The following is a 19,703-nucleotide window of genomic DNA, read 5'->3' on the forward strand; positions in this document are numbered from 1 at the left end:
GGTTTCTTTCATTAAATCAATTATTTAAAAAATATTTTGCTAACAGGGTGAAAAAAACAAATAACATATTTATTTATTTTTATTTATGTTTTGTTTTGTTTTGAACCACACCCAGTGGTGTTCAGGCTTACTCCTGGTTCTGTGCTCAAGTATTACTTCTTTTTTTTTTTTTTTTGGTTTTTGGGCCGCACCCTGTGACGCTCAGGGGTTACTCCTGGCTATGCGCTCAGAAGTTGCTCCTGGCTTCTTGGGGGACCATATGGGACGCCGGGGGATCGAACCGCGGTCCGTCCTAGGCTAGCGCAGGCAAGGCAGGCACCTTACCTCCAGCGCCACCGCCCGGCCCCAAGTATTACTTCTTGCAGTTCTCAGGAGACAACCATATGGGGTGCAGAGTATCGAATCTGAGTCCACCATGTGCAAAGCAAACACTCTCCCTACTATACTATCACTTTGACCCTTGGTATATTTATTTAAAAAAAAAAAAAGCCAAACTCACCACCAGCTAAATGCTATCTCTATGTTCAAGCACCGATGGCATTTTCCTCACTCCCATGCATAATTCCAATACTTTTAAATACATTTGGAAGTCATATAAATAGTTTTATTGTTCAAATAAATGACTTTGGCTGACTTCCGGGAGCCTACACTGGGAATATTAAGAAAAGCGCATGAAAACATGTGTACAGGAAGTTCTTTCTGGGTTAATGACACGACTGAGGTTGGGGGTGTGTGATGCCTGGGTGCAGGGCAGAGCTCTGTTTTCTTCTGAGGTTTTATTCTCCATAAGCAGAACATGAAATCTCTCATAGGAGTTCATAACTGTGTCCCTGTGTCTGAAATATTCAATCATTACTTGTGGAATAGTGAATGAATGAGAAGCCAAAAACAACAACAACAATAATAATTAAAAAAAAAACCAAAATACCAAAACCCCAAACCAAATTTCATCAATTGTATGGTTAAAGGGTGTTAAATTTACAAGGTGACACTAAATTGTTCTAAAGAATCAGGGTTTCTAGATTATGGGCTACAAGCACAAATACCCACAGGCAGAGAGCCAACAACAAAGATGAGTGAGCTGGGCTGGTGTAGCAATAGGGAAGGATGGAGACATGATAAATGGTAAAAATCCATGCCTCTGGTGTATTTTGTATATTTTAATTAATCAAAGTGGTGACATAATATACTAATGAGATAAAAAAAAAAGTAAGAGTAAAGAAGATGGAATTTTTTTTGGTAATTCCCAATAATCATAGATGCATTAGAATCTAAGTATTCAAAACAAAGAGTTAGTGTTCAGCTTCCAAGATTAACCTTTCTAAGGAGCAAAGGGTAATAACAACAGACATAGTTTGGGAAGATACATTCATTCTCTTTTGCCTCTCTATCTCAGAGGATATTTTTTTTTTTTTTTTTTTGGTTTTTGGGCCACACCCGTTTGATGCGCAGGTGTTACTCCTGGCTATGAACTCAGAAATCGCCCCTGGCTTGGGGAGACCATATGGGATGCCGGGGGATCGAACCGAGGTCCGTCCTACGCTAGCGCTTGTAAGGCAGACACCTTACCTCTAGCGCCACCTTCCCGGCCCTCAGAGGATATTTTTATGGCCAACTTGTTCCTCTAAAATATAGACTTCTCAGTTAAAAAAAATTTTTTTTGCCATACCCAGTGATGCTCAGGGCTTATTCATGGTTCTATAGTCAAGAATTACTCCAGTAGAGTTTGGGACCATTGGGATTCTGGGGATCGAAACTTGGTTGGCTGCATACAATGCAAACAACCTACTCTCTACATTTGCTCCAGCTCCCTAGACTTCCCAGTTTTAGTGATCAAGAATATTCCCAAACAATAACTAACAGATAACTCTGGAAGATGAATTTCAATGATATTTGAATTATCTATGGGACAGATGATATTCATTAAAATTTAAGGATTTATTATAAATGGGTGTAAAAAGTTCTTTAGAAGTCCTTAAGGTAAGCACTCTTGTTGGTTCTTTGAGAAGTCATTCTGTTTGCTTTATTAATTAATCAATTTACTTATATTTTTTTTGGGTCACACCCTGGCAGTGCTCAGGGGTTACTTCTGGCTCTGCACTCAGAAATCACTCCTGGCAGGCATGGGGGGCCATATGGAATACCAGGATTTGAACCACCATTCGCCCTGAATCAGCTGTGTGCAAGGCAAATGACCTACCACGTGCTATCTCTCAGGCCCCTTGTTTGCTTTATTTTGTTTTTGTTTGTTTGTTTATTTCTCTCCTGGGGGAAATCACACTCAGCATCGCTCAGGGGTTACTCCTGGCAGGCTTGGGGGACCATATGGGATGCGGGGATTTGAACCAGGGTCTGTCATGTGTTGGCTATATGCATGGCAAACGCCTTATCGCTGTGCTATTCCTCTGGCCCCATGTTTGTTTCTTATTTGGTCGCACCCAGCTGTGCTCAGGTATTACTCCTGGCTCAGCACTCATGGATTACTCCTGACAATGCCTGTGATCAAACCAGGGAAAGCTGCAAGCAAAACAAGCACCCTACCCTCAGTACTACATCTCTGCCCCTCTGCTTTTTTTTTCCTTATTGCCCCTTTGCTTTTTATGGAGAGTGGGATGTGGGAGTACATCTAAGCGCCACTTAGAAACAAGAAAAATAGATCGCCCTCAATGCTAGTATGAGCTATTTGAGGATCCATGATGATTCAGATGGATTTCCTGAAATAGTCCAAATATTCTTTTCCTTATTGATATCAAGCAATATTTTGTTAAAAAAAAAACAGATCTTGGGGCAAAGCAGTGGTGCAGTGGTAAGGCATTTGCCTTGTGTGCAGCTGACCATGACCAAACACGCAGTTCCATTCCCCAGTGTCCCATGTGGTCTCCCAAGCCTTTCTGAGTGCATAGCCAGGAGTAACCCCTGAGCATCACTTGGTGTGGCCCACAAACAAACAAAAAAAAAATCAGATCTTAAATCCCATTTTCGTGCCACATGGTAGAGTAAATGGATAGAAATACTGATGGGGTTTTCAACTGAGATCAGCTTCTCCTTAATCTTCACCTCTTACTCCTATTAAACCCCAAAAGAGGGGATAGTGATTCCCACCAATAATATCTAGTGGATTTATTGTCAATATACTTCGACTCCCACTTTTGGCAAGGCTCTTGTTATGTCATGTTTGGGGTTCTAGAAAATTCCTTAGCAAGTTGTGCCAGTAAAAGCAGAGTTGCTTTTATTTATTTATTTTTTTTTTTTTTTAAAGAATTAAGCTGCTGAATGCTCCTGCACACAGGCACATAAGAATGAAAACTTGCTTTCCATTACTAGAGAAGTCAACCAATGGCCTTTCATATGGGCTTTTGTCTTCCAATCAATTTGAATTTGGTGGTATTCTATTATTTATATTCCTGATGGCTTACATATTTAATGTACAAAATTCTTCTTAAATGACAAAAGATGACTTCCCATATTCTTCCCATTCTATACAATCTAACTAGGGGGCAAATTCACCTACTGAGTTTTACATACTCACTATTAGTATTATATACTTACTATATTGTCAGGGAAATAGTACACTGGGTGATATGCTTAATACATATAAAACAGGTTTGATCCTTGACACAACATAATTCCCAGAGCACAGCTGGGTATGGTCCCCAAATTCTCCAAACCCAGAAAATTTTCAAAAAAGAAATAGAATTGATTCTTATTAATCTTTTAAATGGGCTATTTCTCTTTTTTTCTCTCTTTCTCTCTTTCTCTTCCTTCCTTCCTTCCTTCCTTCCTTCCTTCCTTCCTTCCTTCCTTCCTTCCTTCCTTCCTTCCTTCCTTCCTTCCTTCCTTCCTTCCTTCCTTCCTTCCTTCCTTCCTTCCTTCCTTCCTTCTTTCTTTCTTTCTTTCTTTCTTTCTTTCTTTCTTTCTTTCTTTCTTTCTTTCTTTCTTTCTGTTTAGACTACAAGCCAATGTGGGGTGGGGAGGAAGGACACTTGGGATATTGGTGATGGGAATGTTGCACTGTTGAAGGTTTTTTTTTTAATATATATTAAAAAAATAAAAAAAGAAAAGAAAAGAAAAGATAAGGCCTCCCAATGCTTGGCACAGGCTGTGTTCTTTACACTGACTGTATAGAAAGAGAAAGTACAGTAAATGCTCCCCATATACACCTCAAACCAGGCCCTTTGCCTGGTCTGTATTGTGAATGGGGGGGGGACACAAAAATGGGCTATTTCTTATTCAATCCTTTCAAAGTATTATATGCTTTGAATGAGAATCAATATCTTCTCAAAAAATTGCATATCATTTTCATAATGAGAAATCAATGCATTTACCAAATATAAAGGGAAATTGTACAGATACCCATAAAAGACAACAATTACATTAATTTCTAGACTGGTACCAGTAGGGGTTCAAAATGAGAACCAGGTAAACAGAGTGTATCAAGGATAGTTCTTGGCTCAGGAATACCGACTTAGAGTAGACACCTCTTTTCTGTGCCACATCAAACCATAGAAGAGATTTCTCTCCAGACCCTATCCCAGGGAGTCTCTGACAATGACCATCTCAGCCCTTCTGGAACATCTCTCCTTAATTCTCAGGAGTAGAGAAAGCTATTCCTTTTCTAGAATGGCAGCTACTTAGCATAGGTTCAGTCCCTCATCGCCACTCCTTTCTCATCTTGATGAGAACAAGAAGGATCCGAGTAGGTGGTGAATCAAACATCCCTGGTCTTTCCGTCATGCCCCTACAAGCCTCAGTTTCCCAACCCCTGGGTGAGATGCAGTGAAGTGCGGGACTCATGCCGCAGTAGGCTGCAGCTTACCATTTGTCTGAAAAATGCCCTTAGAGAGGTTCTGGATGGTTTTCGGTCTTCCTGTTTGATTTTGACCTCTGCAGGCCCTGGAGCAGCTTCTCCTTCGTCACTGAGATCCACTGTTTGTAAGGCGGATTCTACGTCCTCGCTGGTTCGTGCCTCTACTGGTGATTCGCACACCACCTGGATTATTTTACCCGGTAATAAGACAGTGAAAAAACCAGCAGTCCCCCACCCCAAAACATGTTGAATCAAGTGGGGGTGGGAGGAGAAGGGGCTTTGTCCACATGCAACTTGTGTCTGAACTAAGGATCACAGAATTCTCAGATACCCCATTCCATCCACTGCTCAATAGACTGACTCCAAAGTGATAAAAGTTGTGATCCCCCAAAAGCACAAAGCACAAAAAAGATGCCTACTTAGAGCAACCCTTCTCACCATGAACCTCACCATTCATGAGTCCCACACTATTTTGTCTGCTATTCAAGTGAGTTGTGTTGGGCCTATGAGATGGTGAATGGAACATCTCCCAGGTGCACACCCTAGTTCCCTGCAACTATGGAAACATGTCTTTATTTTGGGGTCACACCCAGCAGTAAGACTCAGGGTTTAGTTTACTCCTACCTCTGTGTTTAGTGATCACTCTTGATTAGGGTTTGGGGGAACCTATGGGATGCTGGGGGTTGAACTCAGGTTGGCTGCATGTAAGGCAAATGTTCTATCTGCTGAACTATCTCTCTGCCCAAAAAACTATCCTTTTTTTTTTTTTTCAGAGAAAAAGGGAAGAACCTTTTAAGGGAATACACTCAAAAGAATACCAGTTCATTAGACTAGACTTCTCATGAACACAACTCCCATCTCTACTTGTATGAGTGGGTAGAGATCTGATTATGGAATTGAAGTGCATGCTTTTAGAAGAAAGATAAATGTGGCTGGAAAGCTGTGACTAAATAGTTTAGGCCCTGGCAAGTTCCCCATTGAGCTGAGTTTCTGGGATGTCTGGAAGAAGGAGAGAAAGGTGTTGGTGTTAGGGTGGGGTGTACTGAAAAGAAGGTCAACCATGAATAGAGTGAGCTGAGATACAAAGGCCAATGAACCTGCCCTAAGATTCTAAATTTTGCTCCTGTACATTGCATGCTCCTTTTGCACAGGGTTTTGCATACAGGATAATTTCTGCATTTACTTGGGTTTCTGGAGCAGGATAGTTAACTGGCCTAGAGCAAGTTTAAAATCTCCTTGTTTCAAGCAGCATTGACAAACAAAAATCAAATTCCTTTATCAGTTTGTCTATGGCCCCTGAGCTAAGAATGGATGTTACTATTAAAGCATTATAGATTTTTAAAAATTGCCATAGAGATGGTATGTGACCTGTCAATCCTACAATACTTGCTTCTGGCTCTTTCTTTCATCAGCCTTGCCTCACAGAAAAGATCAATTGGGCCAAAGGCATCACTGTCTTTGTCTTTGACAGCACCTGATCCTCAGCTTCCTCAGCCTTGTTATTGTTGTCTGGGAGGAGAAAAGGAAATGTGGGTATTTCTCTAAGCACAATCTGATGATGAGAAACCATTATTCCTTTTCTTCATGAAGAGGATACCATTGGTTTGCAAATAATTGGAATGAAGAAGAACTTGGTCTCTGTTGTCAAGGAAAGACATAAGCATTGAAGGCCTGAACAAGCTAAGTTGGCCGTCTTCTGATGAAGTCTTTGAGGTCATGTTCTGTTTTTACTTTTGCTTTAAAGTCACCTCTGGTGATGTTCGAGGCTTATTTGTGGCTCTGAACTCAGGAGTACTCCAGGTAATGTTTGGGGTAACCATATTCTGAAGAGTTTTGACAGCTTTGCAATCAGTCTGTGACTCGGGCTCCTTTTACTCAGAGACAGGACCCAAGCAAGAGACAGGGATCACCTGGCAAATGAAAATCTGAATTTCCACATGGAAATCAATTTCATTCAGGGGAACTTCTATAAACTAGCCTCTCTCACATATGTCCTGGTCTAGAGTCAGCCTGCCACCAGGCCTGGTTGATGTGTTCTTATTTTTGTTTGCCTGAATCTAACTGCTGGTTCTTCTTCAACTTCTTGCATCTTTGTTTTTCTCTTCTTTCCACGGGGACAGTGTTGTACACTTCCAAAAGTCATTTTGTTTAAGAATTAAATCAGATAATGAGTGTCAATTAGGAAACTCCTGATATTTAATAAGCAGTAATTATTTTTTTGGGGGGTCACACCTGGCAGCACTCAGGGGTCACTTCTGGCTCTATGCTCAGAAATCGCTCCTTTTTCTTTTCTTTTTTTTTGGTTTTTGGGCCACACCTGGCGGTGCTCAGGGATTACTCCTGGCTGTCTGCTCAGAAATAGCTCCTGGCAGGCACGGGTGACCATATGGGACACCGGGATTCGAACCAACCACCTTAGGTCCTGGATCGGCTGCTTGCCAGGCAAACGCCACTGTGCTATCTCTCTGGGCCCCAGAAATCGCTCCTGGCAGGCTCGGGGGAATCATATGGGATGCTGGGATTTGAACCGCCCTCCTTCTGCATGCAAGGCAAACACCCTTCCTCTGTGCTATCTCTTTGGCCTTAAAGCAATAATTATTTTTGGCTGTTATTCATGCTGCATGAGAGGTTGGACATGAATCAGAAAAAAACCAACCACAGGACATGTTTATTATTTAGAGATTATATAAATAACTATTGCTTATTGTGCTTAATACTATGCAAAGAATTTTGAATATTCAACCCCAGTAAATAGTTACTAAATTAAGGAAAGCAGGAGACACTGTTAGCATGCTATTCTATACAAAGAATCTGAATGATGAATGACTTGGTGAAAGTTACTCCATATATAAATTATTGAATATATAAAGGTAAATTAACCAATAATGATAGAGTAAGAAGTTTAAAAATAGAAGTTGGTTCAGTGATTCTGAAATGAGTCTAAGAATTTGGTTTCTTTTTATCCTTTGGCAGTGTTCTCCAGGGCATGCTGAATTTTCATTCTTTTCATACAATTTCATGGAGATAAAGTAGCTGCCATCATTTTATTCATCACAACTTTATCAGTGTCCTTAGCAGCAAGATCATAACAGAAGATTTGAATCTTGGTTCTCCTATTTCAGCGTACATTTCATTGCCAGAAATGCTTGTACTTTTGGTTAATTATTGGTGAAGAGAATGGCATTACTGGCTTAGATAAATCATAACTAAATGCTTTTGGTGAGTTGGGAGAGGGTGGTAGCTGCTAAGTTTGACTAAGACCCAGGGAAAAGGGAGGAAGAATAGGAAATGACAGCCAGATAGATAATGCCTGAGTTCTGAGTTCACAATGATTCTGACTTGGAAGCTACAAGTTTTTTTGTGGATATGAAGGCCTTAAGGAATAATTATTCACACAATAAAATGCCCAGGTTGTAAGGCAATGACTTTATAAATCAATTTTATCTGAGGGATAGTGGTTCTCTTGCTGAGCCTTTTCAAATGCCGAAGAAGTGCCAAGTCATAAATCTGAGGCCAGAGTCCATCTCTCCAAATGCAACTCTATCAGTAGTTGAACACAGAGAAGACACTTCTAAAGATGTGTATATACTTTGATGTTGGGCCAAGAGGTGGTCTTTTGGCAACCAAGAAAAATCCACCAACATCCAGTATGGAAATGTAAAAGTATATGAACTAAGCGGGGAGCTGATCTGCATAGACCAACATAAGTGTTTAATTTGGATTTGGACAGTTTTCCATTTTCCTTTCAGGTCAGGCCAGGGCTTTGGAAAAATGTGTTTCCTTATTGAGGATGCAGGTCTGTGCCTGCACATTTCAATTTCGGGGATGATGGACATAATGAAAACCAGGCTTCTGTTGTAGTTTCAAATTAAAGTCCCATTTGCTTGATTTCCTTGGGAGATAGTGCACATCGAGGCACGAAAAGTGTGGCTAGGATGTTTAAAACATGAAGCACCTCTTAGCAGCAGGTTTTCACCTTTGCCCCAAATATTGTATTCAACTCACTCCTGAGATTCTGGTTCTACAAGTTTTAGAAACTGTTGTGGATAGCAAAATAGATTTTCTTTACTTCAATCTCCCTCAACATAACTACATGGATATTGAAAAGTTTTGTTTTAGGGGCCAGAGAGATAGCATAACAGATAAGGCACATGCCTTGCATGCAGCCAATTCAGGTTTGATCCCTGGCACTGCATATATACTGTAGTAAGTTATGCCAGGAATGATCCCTGAGTACAGAGCCAGGAGTAAACACTAAGCACTACTAGATGTGATCCCTAAACCAAACAATTTCCTTTTTGTCTTTTAGGGTCTCTCTGATATTCTTTCTGGTTGGATTTGGGATATGATTCTTTGATGATAAAGACCTTTCAGGAATTTTATTTATTTTTATTTTTTTTTTTTTTGGTTTTTGGGCCACACCCGTTTGACGCTCAGGGGTTACTCCTGGCTATGTGCTCAGAAATCGCCCCTGGCTTGGGGGGACCATATGGGACGCCGGGGGATCGAACCGAGGTCCTTCCTTGGCTAGCGCTTGCAAGGCAGACACCTTACCTCCAGCGCCACCTACCCGGCCCCAGGAATTTTATTTTTTAACCAATAACTATTTTCCTTTCTTCTTTTCATAGCTTTTGTTTTGGAGGTGGGGGATAATCCTCCCTACCAGTAATACTACATAATCTGGGGGGAAAGGATGTTGAGCGGTTCTAAGCCAATCAACTTGGTCCCAGCGCTCAAGGGTGAAATAATGTGGCTGAAAGTGTGAATAACTGGCTCATTGTCTTAGTTATAACTTGACTTTCTGGGGAGATCACATACTTGTACCCATTGCTGCTGACTGCCATAAAAATGGGCCATGAGACACTGAGCAGGACTGATGAAGCTCTGGGAATCTGTATGGTTCACTGGGGCCACTTCTTCTGTAGCTAAATTTGCACATCTGTGTTAGAGAGACTACTCTCAAGCTCAGATCTCAATTAGAAAGAGATCACATAAAGTACTACAGCCTACCCAGAGCAGCATGCATGCACGAGAAAATCCAACCTTTGCTGCAAAAGTCACTGAGTGAATCAATGCTGAGACCTGCAGAGATCTCTCCTGACTATGATGTTGGGACATGGAAAGGATAGCCAGACCAGGAGGGCTGAGCCATGGGAGAATGTAGCTGACCCAGTTCTACTTTCATGAGCTGAGGCCCAAAGAAGTCCATTTTCTTTAATACACAGTTTGAGTTGGATTTTTTTTCACTTGAAACCCAGAGGTTACTTCCTAAAGGAGAGAGACAATTGTTTTCCTTGAACAGGGAAGAAAAGATGTTTCTCCCATTGGTTTGCACATTGATTCTGTTAACCCCTGGCTCAAAGGTTTCGGATTTCAATGGAGGGATCTTGATGATGTTGGTAGTCTGGAAGGACAGGCCTGATTATTTCTGGAACGGAAGCACAGTAAGTACTGAGTTTTGTGGGCTTCAGCAGCTTGATTGTTTTTTTCAGGAAATGTAGAAGAATGTTGAAACCACTTTATCCTGTGCTTAAAAAAATACAGATAGGTCTTGCCTGAGTTGTCGGATGGGCTTGAAAATTTGTAGAGAAAGTTCATGAAGCAAACACAATTCTATCTTGCCCAGAAGTTTTTTGTTAAAATGCCCTTGTAAGACAGTTAAGCACACTCACTTTTCTGCCCTGAAGGGCTGGAGGAAACACATGGTCTGAATTCCTGTTCTCTTATATGGGAGTAGGAAATGACTCTTTTAGATACATGCTTCTTGGAGTTAGCTGGAAGACATATATTTTCAGCAGGAAATAAAGTCACTTATTATTCACATCAGTGAGACAACTGTCACCGCTGACCAGGGCTTTATTTTGGTGAACCCATCTGCAAAGGCTGGATTATGTAGTCACCCAAATCTTCTCTGGAGGCTTTTGACACTGAATTCCTATAGGAGCAGGCATGACTGGATTCTAACCACTGACATTTGGATTTATGTAATTTCCATATGACACAATGGACTTTTTATTGAATGGTTTTCCAATCGAAGTATCAACATCATTCTTATCTTGTTGGTTCATATGAAGCTCAAATAATAGACTGGAATTGTGCCCAATATGTGTAGTTGTCACATTTCAAAAGTTCTGAGTATTTTCTCTGCTTCACATTGTACTTGCCGCTTCTCTGAACCTCACAAAAACCAAATGGGTAGATAATATTATTAAATATTAAATAAATAATATTAAATACGGCATTTTAGTAGGTGTGAACACTTGAGTCTAGGTATGGCATAACCTGGTGGTGGCAGGTAATATTGAGAAGCTTCAGACCCAATGAAAAGGTAGTTAAAGGGCCTGAGAGATAGTACAGTGGATAGCTTGCTTTGTCTTGCATATGGCTGACTAGGATTCAATTCCTAGCACCCCTATACTCCCCCCGGAATCCTGCCAGGAATGATCCCAAATCAGAGTAAGCTCTGAGCAACACTGGGTGTGACCTCAAAACAGACAAACAAACAAAGAAAAGATAGTTAAAGGTGAGAATGTTGAAATGGAATTTAGAAATGTTCTTTGTTGGAAAAAGCAATTTGTTGGAAAAAGCAAGAGAAATTTTTGTCACCTAGATGTTCTTGAGAAAGTAACCCCCCAGCTTTATCAGCTTTTGTGTTATCTTTCAGTCTCAAGAATTCACTGTAATTCATGCTTTTAATTTTTCGTTTCAAGTTTCACATTGAAAAACAAGTTACTCAGCATTTCTCCCTCAGAGAGTAATGCTGTATTTTAGCATGCGAGATAGAAGAGGACCAACATAATTCAGACAGGAATGTTGATTCTTCGGCTCCTCAAGAACTTCAAAGCTCACGTGCTCAGGATTTAACCAGCAGCTTTGAAATGTACAATTCACAGAAAGGAAACAAATTGCTTCCTCCTTGAATGTTGCCTAAATTGTGCCTCTAACATTCTCAAAAATCAGTCAGTAATTCAAGAGAATTTTCTGGAATTATGAGTGACCTGAGTTTTTCAGAGCTAATTATTTTGAAGAAAGAAGAACAAAGAAAAGGAATGAATGAAAGAAAGCGGCAAAGAAAGGAAGAAAGAAACAGAAAAGGAAAGGAGGAAGGGGGGAATGATGGAGAAGAAAGAAGAAAAGGAAGGGAGAAAAGATGGGAGGAAGGTGAGTCTGAATGAAAGAGAGGAAAGAATATAGGAGGGAGACTGAGGGAAGGTGGGGTGAGAAAAGTACAATATATCTCAAAGATCTTCCTATCAAGAATTATGACAATTATTCTAATTTTCATTCCACATCACAGAAAACATTATTTCTGGAAGTGATTTGAATTTTTAGCATCTGTTCAATTCCATCAACCAAATGAAAAGGCGACCAAAGCCCTATTCATGGTGAATAAATAAGAGACATGTAGATGGCAGACAAACACATTCTACTTTGGCAAAATGATAATCATCAGCTTCTAGTTTCAAGATCAGGATCTGTGCATTCACTTCTCCCACTAAGAAAAGTTTCCTAAGACTATACTTCTTTTAGTGCAGAACCAGAAGCACCTGGGCCCAGGTATTTTCTTTCTCTGGAAGATTGTTTGGGCATATACACATATACACATATGTTTGGTGACTCAAACATCCATTGCTTTTAGAGAGGAGAGCACCAACTGGCAGATTTTGAACACACCCTAGAAGATTCATGGCAAAAAAGAAGGGTGCCAAGACTCAGATGTGAGTCTAAGATGTCTTATTCAGATGTAAGCCAGTTCTCATGCCCAAATCCTATAGTCTCAGAATCTACTATAGCAAGATGATCCCTTGACTGTGGAGCTATTTGCTCTGGGTACTATCCTCAGTCAGAGGTCTGGGAAGGCAAGTGACAGGAGCAATCATGACAGAATGAAGCAGAGAATTCAGCCTCTTTATCCCCTAAGGAAATGGAAAGGCATTCTGATGTCTCATAGACTCTTTCAGCCCTAAGACAGTAACATATTCCATAAACGTGTGCTCTGAGTTTGCACATATTTTACACTGATATAGTGGGTATTACAAACAATCATACAATGTTAGTCACCTATGGTCCCAAACCTGTGGAAGGGTGAAAGAGTCTATAGCAGATGAATAGCACTTAGCGCATGCAAGAAACATGGGATCCCAAGCTGACATGCCCAGGAGTCACACAAGCCAGAGATGAGGGTGGAATGATTGTGTCATGGCATGCAGAACTTACATTCTCCTCTGTACCTGTGGGAACGGGTGCCTCTCTGCCTGACTATAAAAGAGGAAAACAAGAGTCAGGAAGGTACCTGGAAACAAAATGTTAGTTGGGCTAACAGCTCTCAGGTGCAACCGAGGTTATTTGTAGTTCATGTTTCCAAGAGCATTTATAAAGAAAGCACCCAGAGAAACGGCACTGCAAGGTCATAGACACCACATGTGTTTGGACGCAACCAGGGAAAAATGAACAGATACAGCTAGTACGTGAATGTGAGAGAAAACACAACTGCCAGTCGGGGTTGGTCCATTTAATGGTGTTTGGTGGTGGTAGGGGGCAACCAACTATGAAGACGGTGTTGTTGCTTAGTTGATGACTGGCTTACACCAATAATCATCATTAAAGAAAAACACAGCTGTTCAGGATTGTTCCAGCAATAATTGTTCTAGACATTCATCCCATGATTCCTACAGAACAGCACTGAGAGCATCTTCAGCATCCTCTCAAATAGGTGACCAATGTTAGAAGCAGCATCTTATACTAGCCTTAAACATGGGTCCGTATCAGGGGGTCCAAAGTCATGTTTAAAACACTTTTTTTTAAATTTTTGGGTCACACCTCGTGGTGCGCAGGGGTTACTCCTGGCTCTGTGCTCAGAAATTTCTCCTGGCAGGCAATGGGACCATATGAGATGCTGGGATTTAAACTATCTTTTGTCCTGGATTGGTTGTGTGCAAGGCAAATGCCCTACCACTGTGTTATCTTTCCGGCCCCGATTAAACACTTCTATGAATGGACAGAGTGCTGAGTTCTGCACATCAGTCTTAGACACAGTTTCCTGCTGCAATGTACCTGCGACTCATAATTCTGCTCCAGTAGTAAAGTTCTAAAAGTCTATATCATAATCACTAGGATCAATTTGCTAAACCCTCACTTTAAAAGTCATCTTTGCATCTTCCAAGCACTTAATCCTCCTAACACATTGTTCAGAGATGGTAGTCATATCTAATGATTTTTTTGGATGGCACTTGCTTGACAGAGCAAACCCCTTTTCCCAAAGAAACCAAAATATAATCACAATAATTTCCAGATATTCATCACCTTATGGCTCTCTTCTTATGGATTACAGATTATGAACTTTTCTATGAAAAAAAAAAAAGAACTTTTCTATGTTTTTCTATGGCCTACCTTTTTTTTTTTAAATCTTGGAAACCTTCAGAAGGGGAGGGGAGAAGGGAACTGATACACATAAACACACCATTTGCATGAGGCAGTTTGTCATCTGGGACCCTTATCAACACAGTGGAGCTGGAGAGCGAGGTCATCTCTGCTTCAGTGCCGGATGACTAGACAGAGGTTGGAACAATAATAAGCCATGTTTCCTGGGTCCTGATTTTTAAGATCAAAAAAAATTTTTTTTGGCTACTATGTAAGTTTCTTTCTCTCCTCGCTGCTTTATCTTTGGAACATTTATTTCTATTTATCTTCTTGTCACACTGAAGATTACCCAGACACAAGTGTCCTCAAAAAAATATTGGATTTTCTGGAAGCTTCAGCTTGTTAGGAAATTGTGGAGTCATCAGAAGGAATCACAAGCCATGTAGCGTTCTTGGAACTTTGACACTCCTCCTTGAGCTCATGGTTGAGCAGCTTAACACCAGGAACAGATAATGGGTGAAACCACAATTTAAAGCAAAACTTCCTCAGCTCTGATCCCCCACCACCCCCAAAATTCGAGTGGATATTATGATGTTTACATTAGACAGACAAGACCTCCCACTATAGGGATAGCTTTTCAGTTTTTCTTTCCTGTTCCAATTGATGATAATGAGACTAGTTTGTATCTTTGGTTTCCTGTGTCTGGAAAGTTCTTGCCAATGATTTTTTCTTATATTCCAGAGGAATCTGGGGACTTGGTGTAGGGTGAGAAGTACAAAAGAACTCTTCTGACCTTGTATTCTTGACATTGATCTTCATGATGGGGCTCAACTTCTGGATCTTCTTGAAATTTCAAGAATTGGTATTATAGATATTTTCTGTTCTAAAGAGATTGCTACTGCATATTCTGATGTAAAGATATATTCATTCTTTAGATGGAAAGTTAGTTCAGTCTCACATTTTTCCAACTTTAACAATGTGTTCCAGTTTTACATATGTTCACCTGCCAAGGCACCACCTAGATTTATCTCATTTTACCATCAATCTATATAGTCATGCAGATATACATACCATATTTTCCGGCGTATAAGACGACTGGGCGTATAAGACAACCCCTTAATTTTGCAGTTAAAACATAGGTTTAGGCCTATATTCGCTGTATCAGACAGAACGTTCCTATGCTGCAACTGTATTTACTACAGTGAGCCAATCACAACAAGCAAAGGTTCAAAGGTTATACTGGAATAGACTTCCTCTCTGACTCTGGCCAAGCTGAGCAGGCTTTTGACAGTGTAGATTTGGGTCCAAAACATTGTTTAATTTGCATGCATAAAAAGCTTGCTTGGATTGGCTGAGTTAGAGAGGCAGTCCGAGCAGCCTGGGGGTGATTGGTCCCTTATCATAGGCACCTTTTCTGGCAATTCCCTGGTGGCGTCAGTTAATCTCCCCCACTACATGAACCAAACAACACCCCATCCTTGGACCCTAGCACTGAACCACCAACACGGTTAGCTGGGTTTTGCCAGAAATGGCCCCCAGATCTCCTGAGTACTGTTTGGGAGCCCCCAAGAAAGAGATTTGGAAACTCTGTGGCCTAATTTTTTTGTTTTGTTTTGGTTAGCGGCATATTGAAACATTTTCCATGATTTACTCGACAACCCCCGATTTTCGGTTGACTTTTTTATTTTTTTTGTTTCAAAAGTCGTCTTATACACCGGAAAATACAGTATACTTTATTTTGGTGTCTGGGCTCCCAGGGACTCTCATATGTTGGTTTACATCCCTGACCTCCAATTGAATATATTTTTAAAAGACAATCTATTATTCAAGGAAATATGCTGCTGAGATCTACTTCTGTAAATAAAAATATGTATAAAATAATTTCAATGAAGGCTGGAGCGATGGTGTAGCAGTAGGGTGTTTGCCTTGCATGTGGCCGACCCAGGATGGACCTCGGTTCAATCCCCGGCATCCCATATGGTCCCCCAAGCCAGGAGCAATTTCTGAGTGCAAGCAGTTAAAATCATAAAGACCTGCTTTGTAACATAGAGACACACTGGTCTTTGCAAAACCAAAAATCGGAGGGTATCCTAATCTCAGCCCATTTTGTGAAATCATTATGGTTTGTGTGGGGGAGTGTTACGAATGGGCTGTAAATTTGAAATGGCACTTCCTTGGTCATTAGTCAAGTTACAGATAGAATCTTGGAAAAAAGGTCTAAGACTCGATCTGAGGCTTTCTAAAAGGATTTTTTTGGTTTGTTTTTGATTTTGGGTTACACCCGGTGGTGGTCAGGGGTTACTTCTGGCTCTGTGCTCAGTAGTTATTCCTGTAGGCGCAGGGAACCATATGGGACTTCAAGGATTGAACTCAGGTTGGCCGTGTACAAAGCAAACGCCCTACCTACCCACTGTGCTATCCATCGATCCAGCCTCACAAAAGGGATTCTTGTTGTTCTCCATCCTTTGGGAAACAGCATCCCTGTGAAGTTTTATATCTCATCATTTTGGTAACTTGAAGCAGTAGTGACTTAAAACAACTAGTAACAAATATGCTAATAATAATAACAACTCATATACTTGGGGCAGTATTGCATGGCAATCTGCAAGAGGAAAGCTGATATTTTTAGGTCTCTGCTCTTTTATTAACTCTGAAACAAGACCTGCCTTTGACTAAGAGATGTGTGTATTCTTTGGCAGAATCAACAAAAGCAAACTTGTTGTCTTGCTCTTCCTTCTGGATCCAGTGCTGGGATCAATCCCACCTGAACCTCACAGACAACATGTATGTGTTCTCCACTGTTTCCACGCTTCCTACAAACAGAGGCTTCAGGTCATTTATTCCTTCTTTACACCTTTTGTCTTTGCTGGGGGGGGGGGGGGCTGGGGCAATAGCACTACCAGATTTCAAACCACTTTTGTCACTCCCCAGAAGTGTGTGTATTTGAAGACGTTTGCAGAGGGAGAAAGAGGACTTGGTTTTTCCAGACTGAGACTATGTTTAGGAAGCAGCTCTCAGATTGCAAAGAAACTTGGACAGAGCAACCTTGAAAGAAACTCCAATCAAAGAAAAAGACAAAAGGATGGAAAAGTCCAAGTTTCATTTCTTCAGCCAAGAAGGCTTTTTTTTTATCAGGCTCTTAGCTCTGCAGGCAGAGAAATCAAAGGTGAAATAAGGAAACATGCAGATTGTGAGTTCCTCATTCAAATCTCATTTTACTTCACAACTGAAAACATTCTTGTTCTTCTCTAGTTAGTAAACATCTAGCTGCTGCCAGGAATGTGAGGTGGGGGCCATCTAAAAATTGTGTAGCATCGTGAACAACCATAGAAACCAAAATCCTATTTGAAGTCTTGTTTGCACAATCATATGCACTGCTGCAGATGAAGACCAAAACAGCACAGCAACCGCTCAGTAGAAGCTTGAATAATAAGGTCCTTTGAAGAGCACATTCAATTCTTAAAAGAATGTCTAAAATGCTATCACATGGAAACACTTAAACCCACAGACATCTTGTTGTGAGCAGGTTTTCTGAAGCACCATTTTGACCACGTGACTACTGTTCCAAGTTAATGGATTCCATGGTGGTCCCAAGATCTTCACACTGAAGCCCAAATTTCAATACATCCTTCAAGAATATCTGTCATTGTCCAGCTGGGCACCAGACTTTCTTTAGACAAGATCCTCCAGGGATTTTAGGAACCAGCACAGTAGTCTGTATATGAAGCAAGTCATCCACATAGCTCAGAGGGCTTTTTAAGTTGACTCAGTCTGTTTTAACCTATATCAACTGCTCCTTTTTCTTTTCTTTTCTTTTCTTCTCCTTTCATTTCTTTTTTGTTTGTCTGTTTGTTTTGTTTTGTTTTTGGGTCACACCCGGCAGCACTCAGGGGTTACTCCTGGCTCTAGGCTCAGAAATTGCTTCTGGCAGGCTCCGGGAACCATATGGGATGTTGGGATTCGAACCACCATCCTTCTGCATGCAAGGCAAACACCCTACCTCCATGCTATCTCTCCGGCCTCCCACCTTTCTTTTCTTTTCTTTTCTTTTCTTTTCTTTTCTTTTCTTTTCTTTTCTTTTTTTCCCTTCCTTCCTTCCTTCCTTCCTTCCTTCCTTCCTTCCTTCCTTCCTCCCTCCCTCTCTCTTTCTCTCTCCCTCTCTCTTTCTCTCTCCCTCTCTTTCTTCTTTCCTTTTCTTTCTCTCTTTCTTCTTTCTTTCTCTCTCTTTCTTCTTTCCTTCTTTCTCTCTTTCTTCTTTCCTTTTTTCTCTCTTTCTTCTTTCCTTTTCTTTCTCTCTTTCTTCTTTCTTTCTCTCTCTTTTTTTCTCTCTTGTTCTTTTTCTTTCTTTCTTTCTCTCTCTCTTTCTTTCTTTTCTTCTTTTTTTTTTTTTTTCTTTCTCTTTCTTTCTTTCCTTTCTTTCTTTCTTTTCTTTCTCTCTCTTCTTTCTTTCTTCTTTCTTTCTTTTTTCGTTTTCTCTCTTCTTTCTTTCTTTCTTTCTCTTTCTTTCTTTCTCTCTCTCTCTTTCTCTCTCTTTTCTTTCTCTTTCTTTCTTTCTCTCTTTCTTTTTCTTTTCTTTCTTCTTTTTTCTCTTTCTTTTTCTTTCTTCTTTTCTTTCTTTCTTTCTTTCTTTCTTTCTTTCTTTCTTTCTTTCTTTCTTTCTCTCTTCTTTCTTTCTTCTTTTTCTTTCTCTCTTTCTTTCTCTCTTTCTTTCTTTCTCTCTCTCTCTTTCCTCTCTTTTTCTTTCTTTCTTTCTTTCTCTCTCTTTCTCTCTCTTTTTCTTTCTTTCTTTCTTTCTTTCTTTCTTTTTTTCTTTCTTCTTTCTTTCTTCTTTTCTTCTTTCTTCTTTTCTTTCTTTCTTTTCTTTCTTTTCTTTCTTTCCTTTCTTTCTTTCTTTCTTTCTTTCTTCTTTCTTCTTCCTTCCTTCCTTTCTTTCTTCCTTCCTTCCTTCCTTTCTTTTTTCTTTCTTTCTTCTTTCTTTCTTTCTTTCTTTCTTCTTTCTTTCTTTCTTTCCTTTCTTTCTTTCTTCTTTCTTTCTTTCTTCTTCTTTCTTTCTTCTTCTTCCTTCTTCCTTCCTTCCTTCCTCTTCCTTCCTTCCTTCCTTCCTTCCTTCCTTCCTTCCTTCCTCCTTCCTTCCTTCCTTCCTTCCTTCCTTCCTCCTTCCTTCCTTCTTCTTCTTTCTTTCTTTTTTTTCTTTTTCTTTCTTTCTTTTTCTTTCTTTCTTTCTTTCTTCTTTTTTTTCTTTCTTTCTTTCTTTCTATCACACCCGACAGTGCTCAGGGGTTACTCCTGGCTCTACACTCAGAAATCGCTCCTGGCAAGCTCAGGGGACCATATGGGATGCCGGGATTCGAACCACTGTCCTTCTTCATGCAAGGCAAACACCTTACCTCCATTCTATCTCTCCAGCTCCTTATTGGGATGCCAGGAATAGAAATTAGGTCAGCTGCGTGCAAGGCAAGAGCCCTACTTGTTGTGCTAACACTTCAGCTCCCTGCTTCTTTTTCATACTCTCCTAGTTTTGGCATCTGACAGTCTA

The 19,703-nt window shown here is 40.4% G+C and overlaps 1 protein-coding gene and 1 non-coding gene across 2 annotated transcripts in view; one reads left to right on the forward strand and one right to left on the reverse strand.

Moving 5' to 3' along the window:
- Nucleotides 1–19,703, reverse strand: part of BCAS1 (brain enriched myelin associated protein 1) — an 81,640-nt gene that overhangs the window by 21,311 nt on the left and 40,626 nt on the right. Inside the window, exons 6-7 of the mRNA XM_049780550.1 lie at nt 13,025–13,066; nt 4,817–4,990 (exon numbers count right to left, since the gene is read on the reverse strand). Of these exons, the coding sequence (XP_049636507.1) occupies nt 4,817–4,990; nt 13,025–13,066 (216 nt within the window). The remainder of the gene's footprint in view (nt 1–4,816; nt 4,991–13,024; nt 13,067–19,703) is intronic.
- LOC126019396 (small nucleolar RNA SNORA51) lies at nt 4,077–4,212 on the forward strand. The gene has a single exon (XR_007499117.1). It is a non-coding gene; the product is annotated as a small nucleolar RNA SNORA51 (small nucleolar RNA).

This window comes from Suncus etruscus, chromosome 9 (genome assembly GCF_024139225.1).
Source record: "Suncus etruscus isolate mSunEtr1 chromosome 9, mSunEtr1.pri.cur, whole genome shotgun sequence".
In the NCBI taxonomy this organism is placed as follows: domain Eukaryota; kingdom Metazoa; phylum Chordata; class Mammalia; order Eulipotyphla; family Soricidae; genus Suncus; species Suncus etruscus.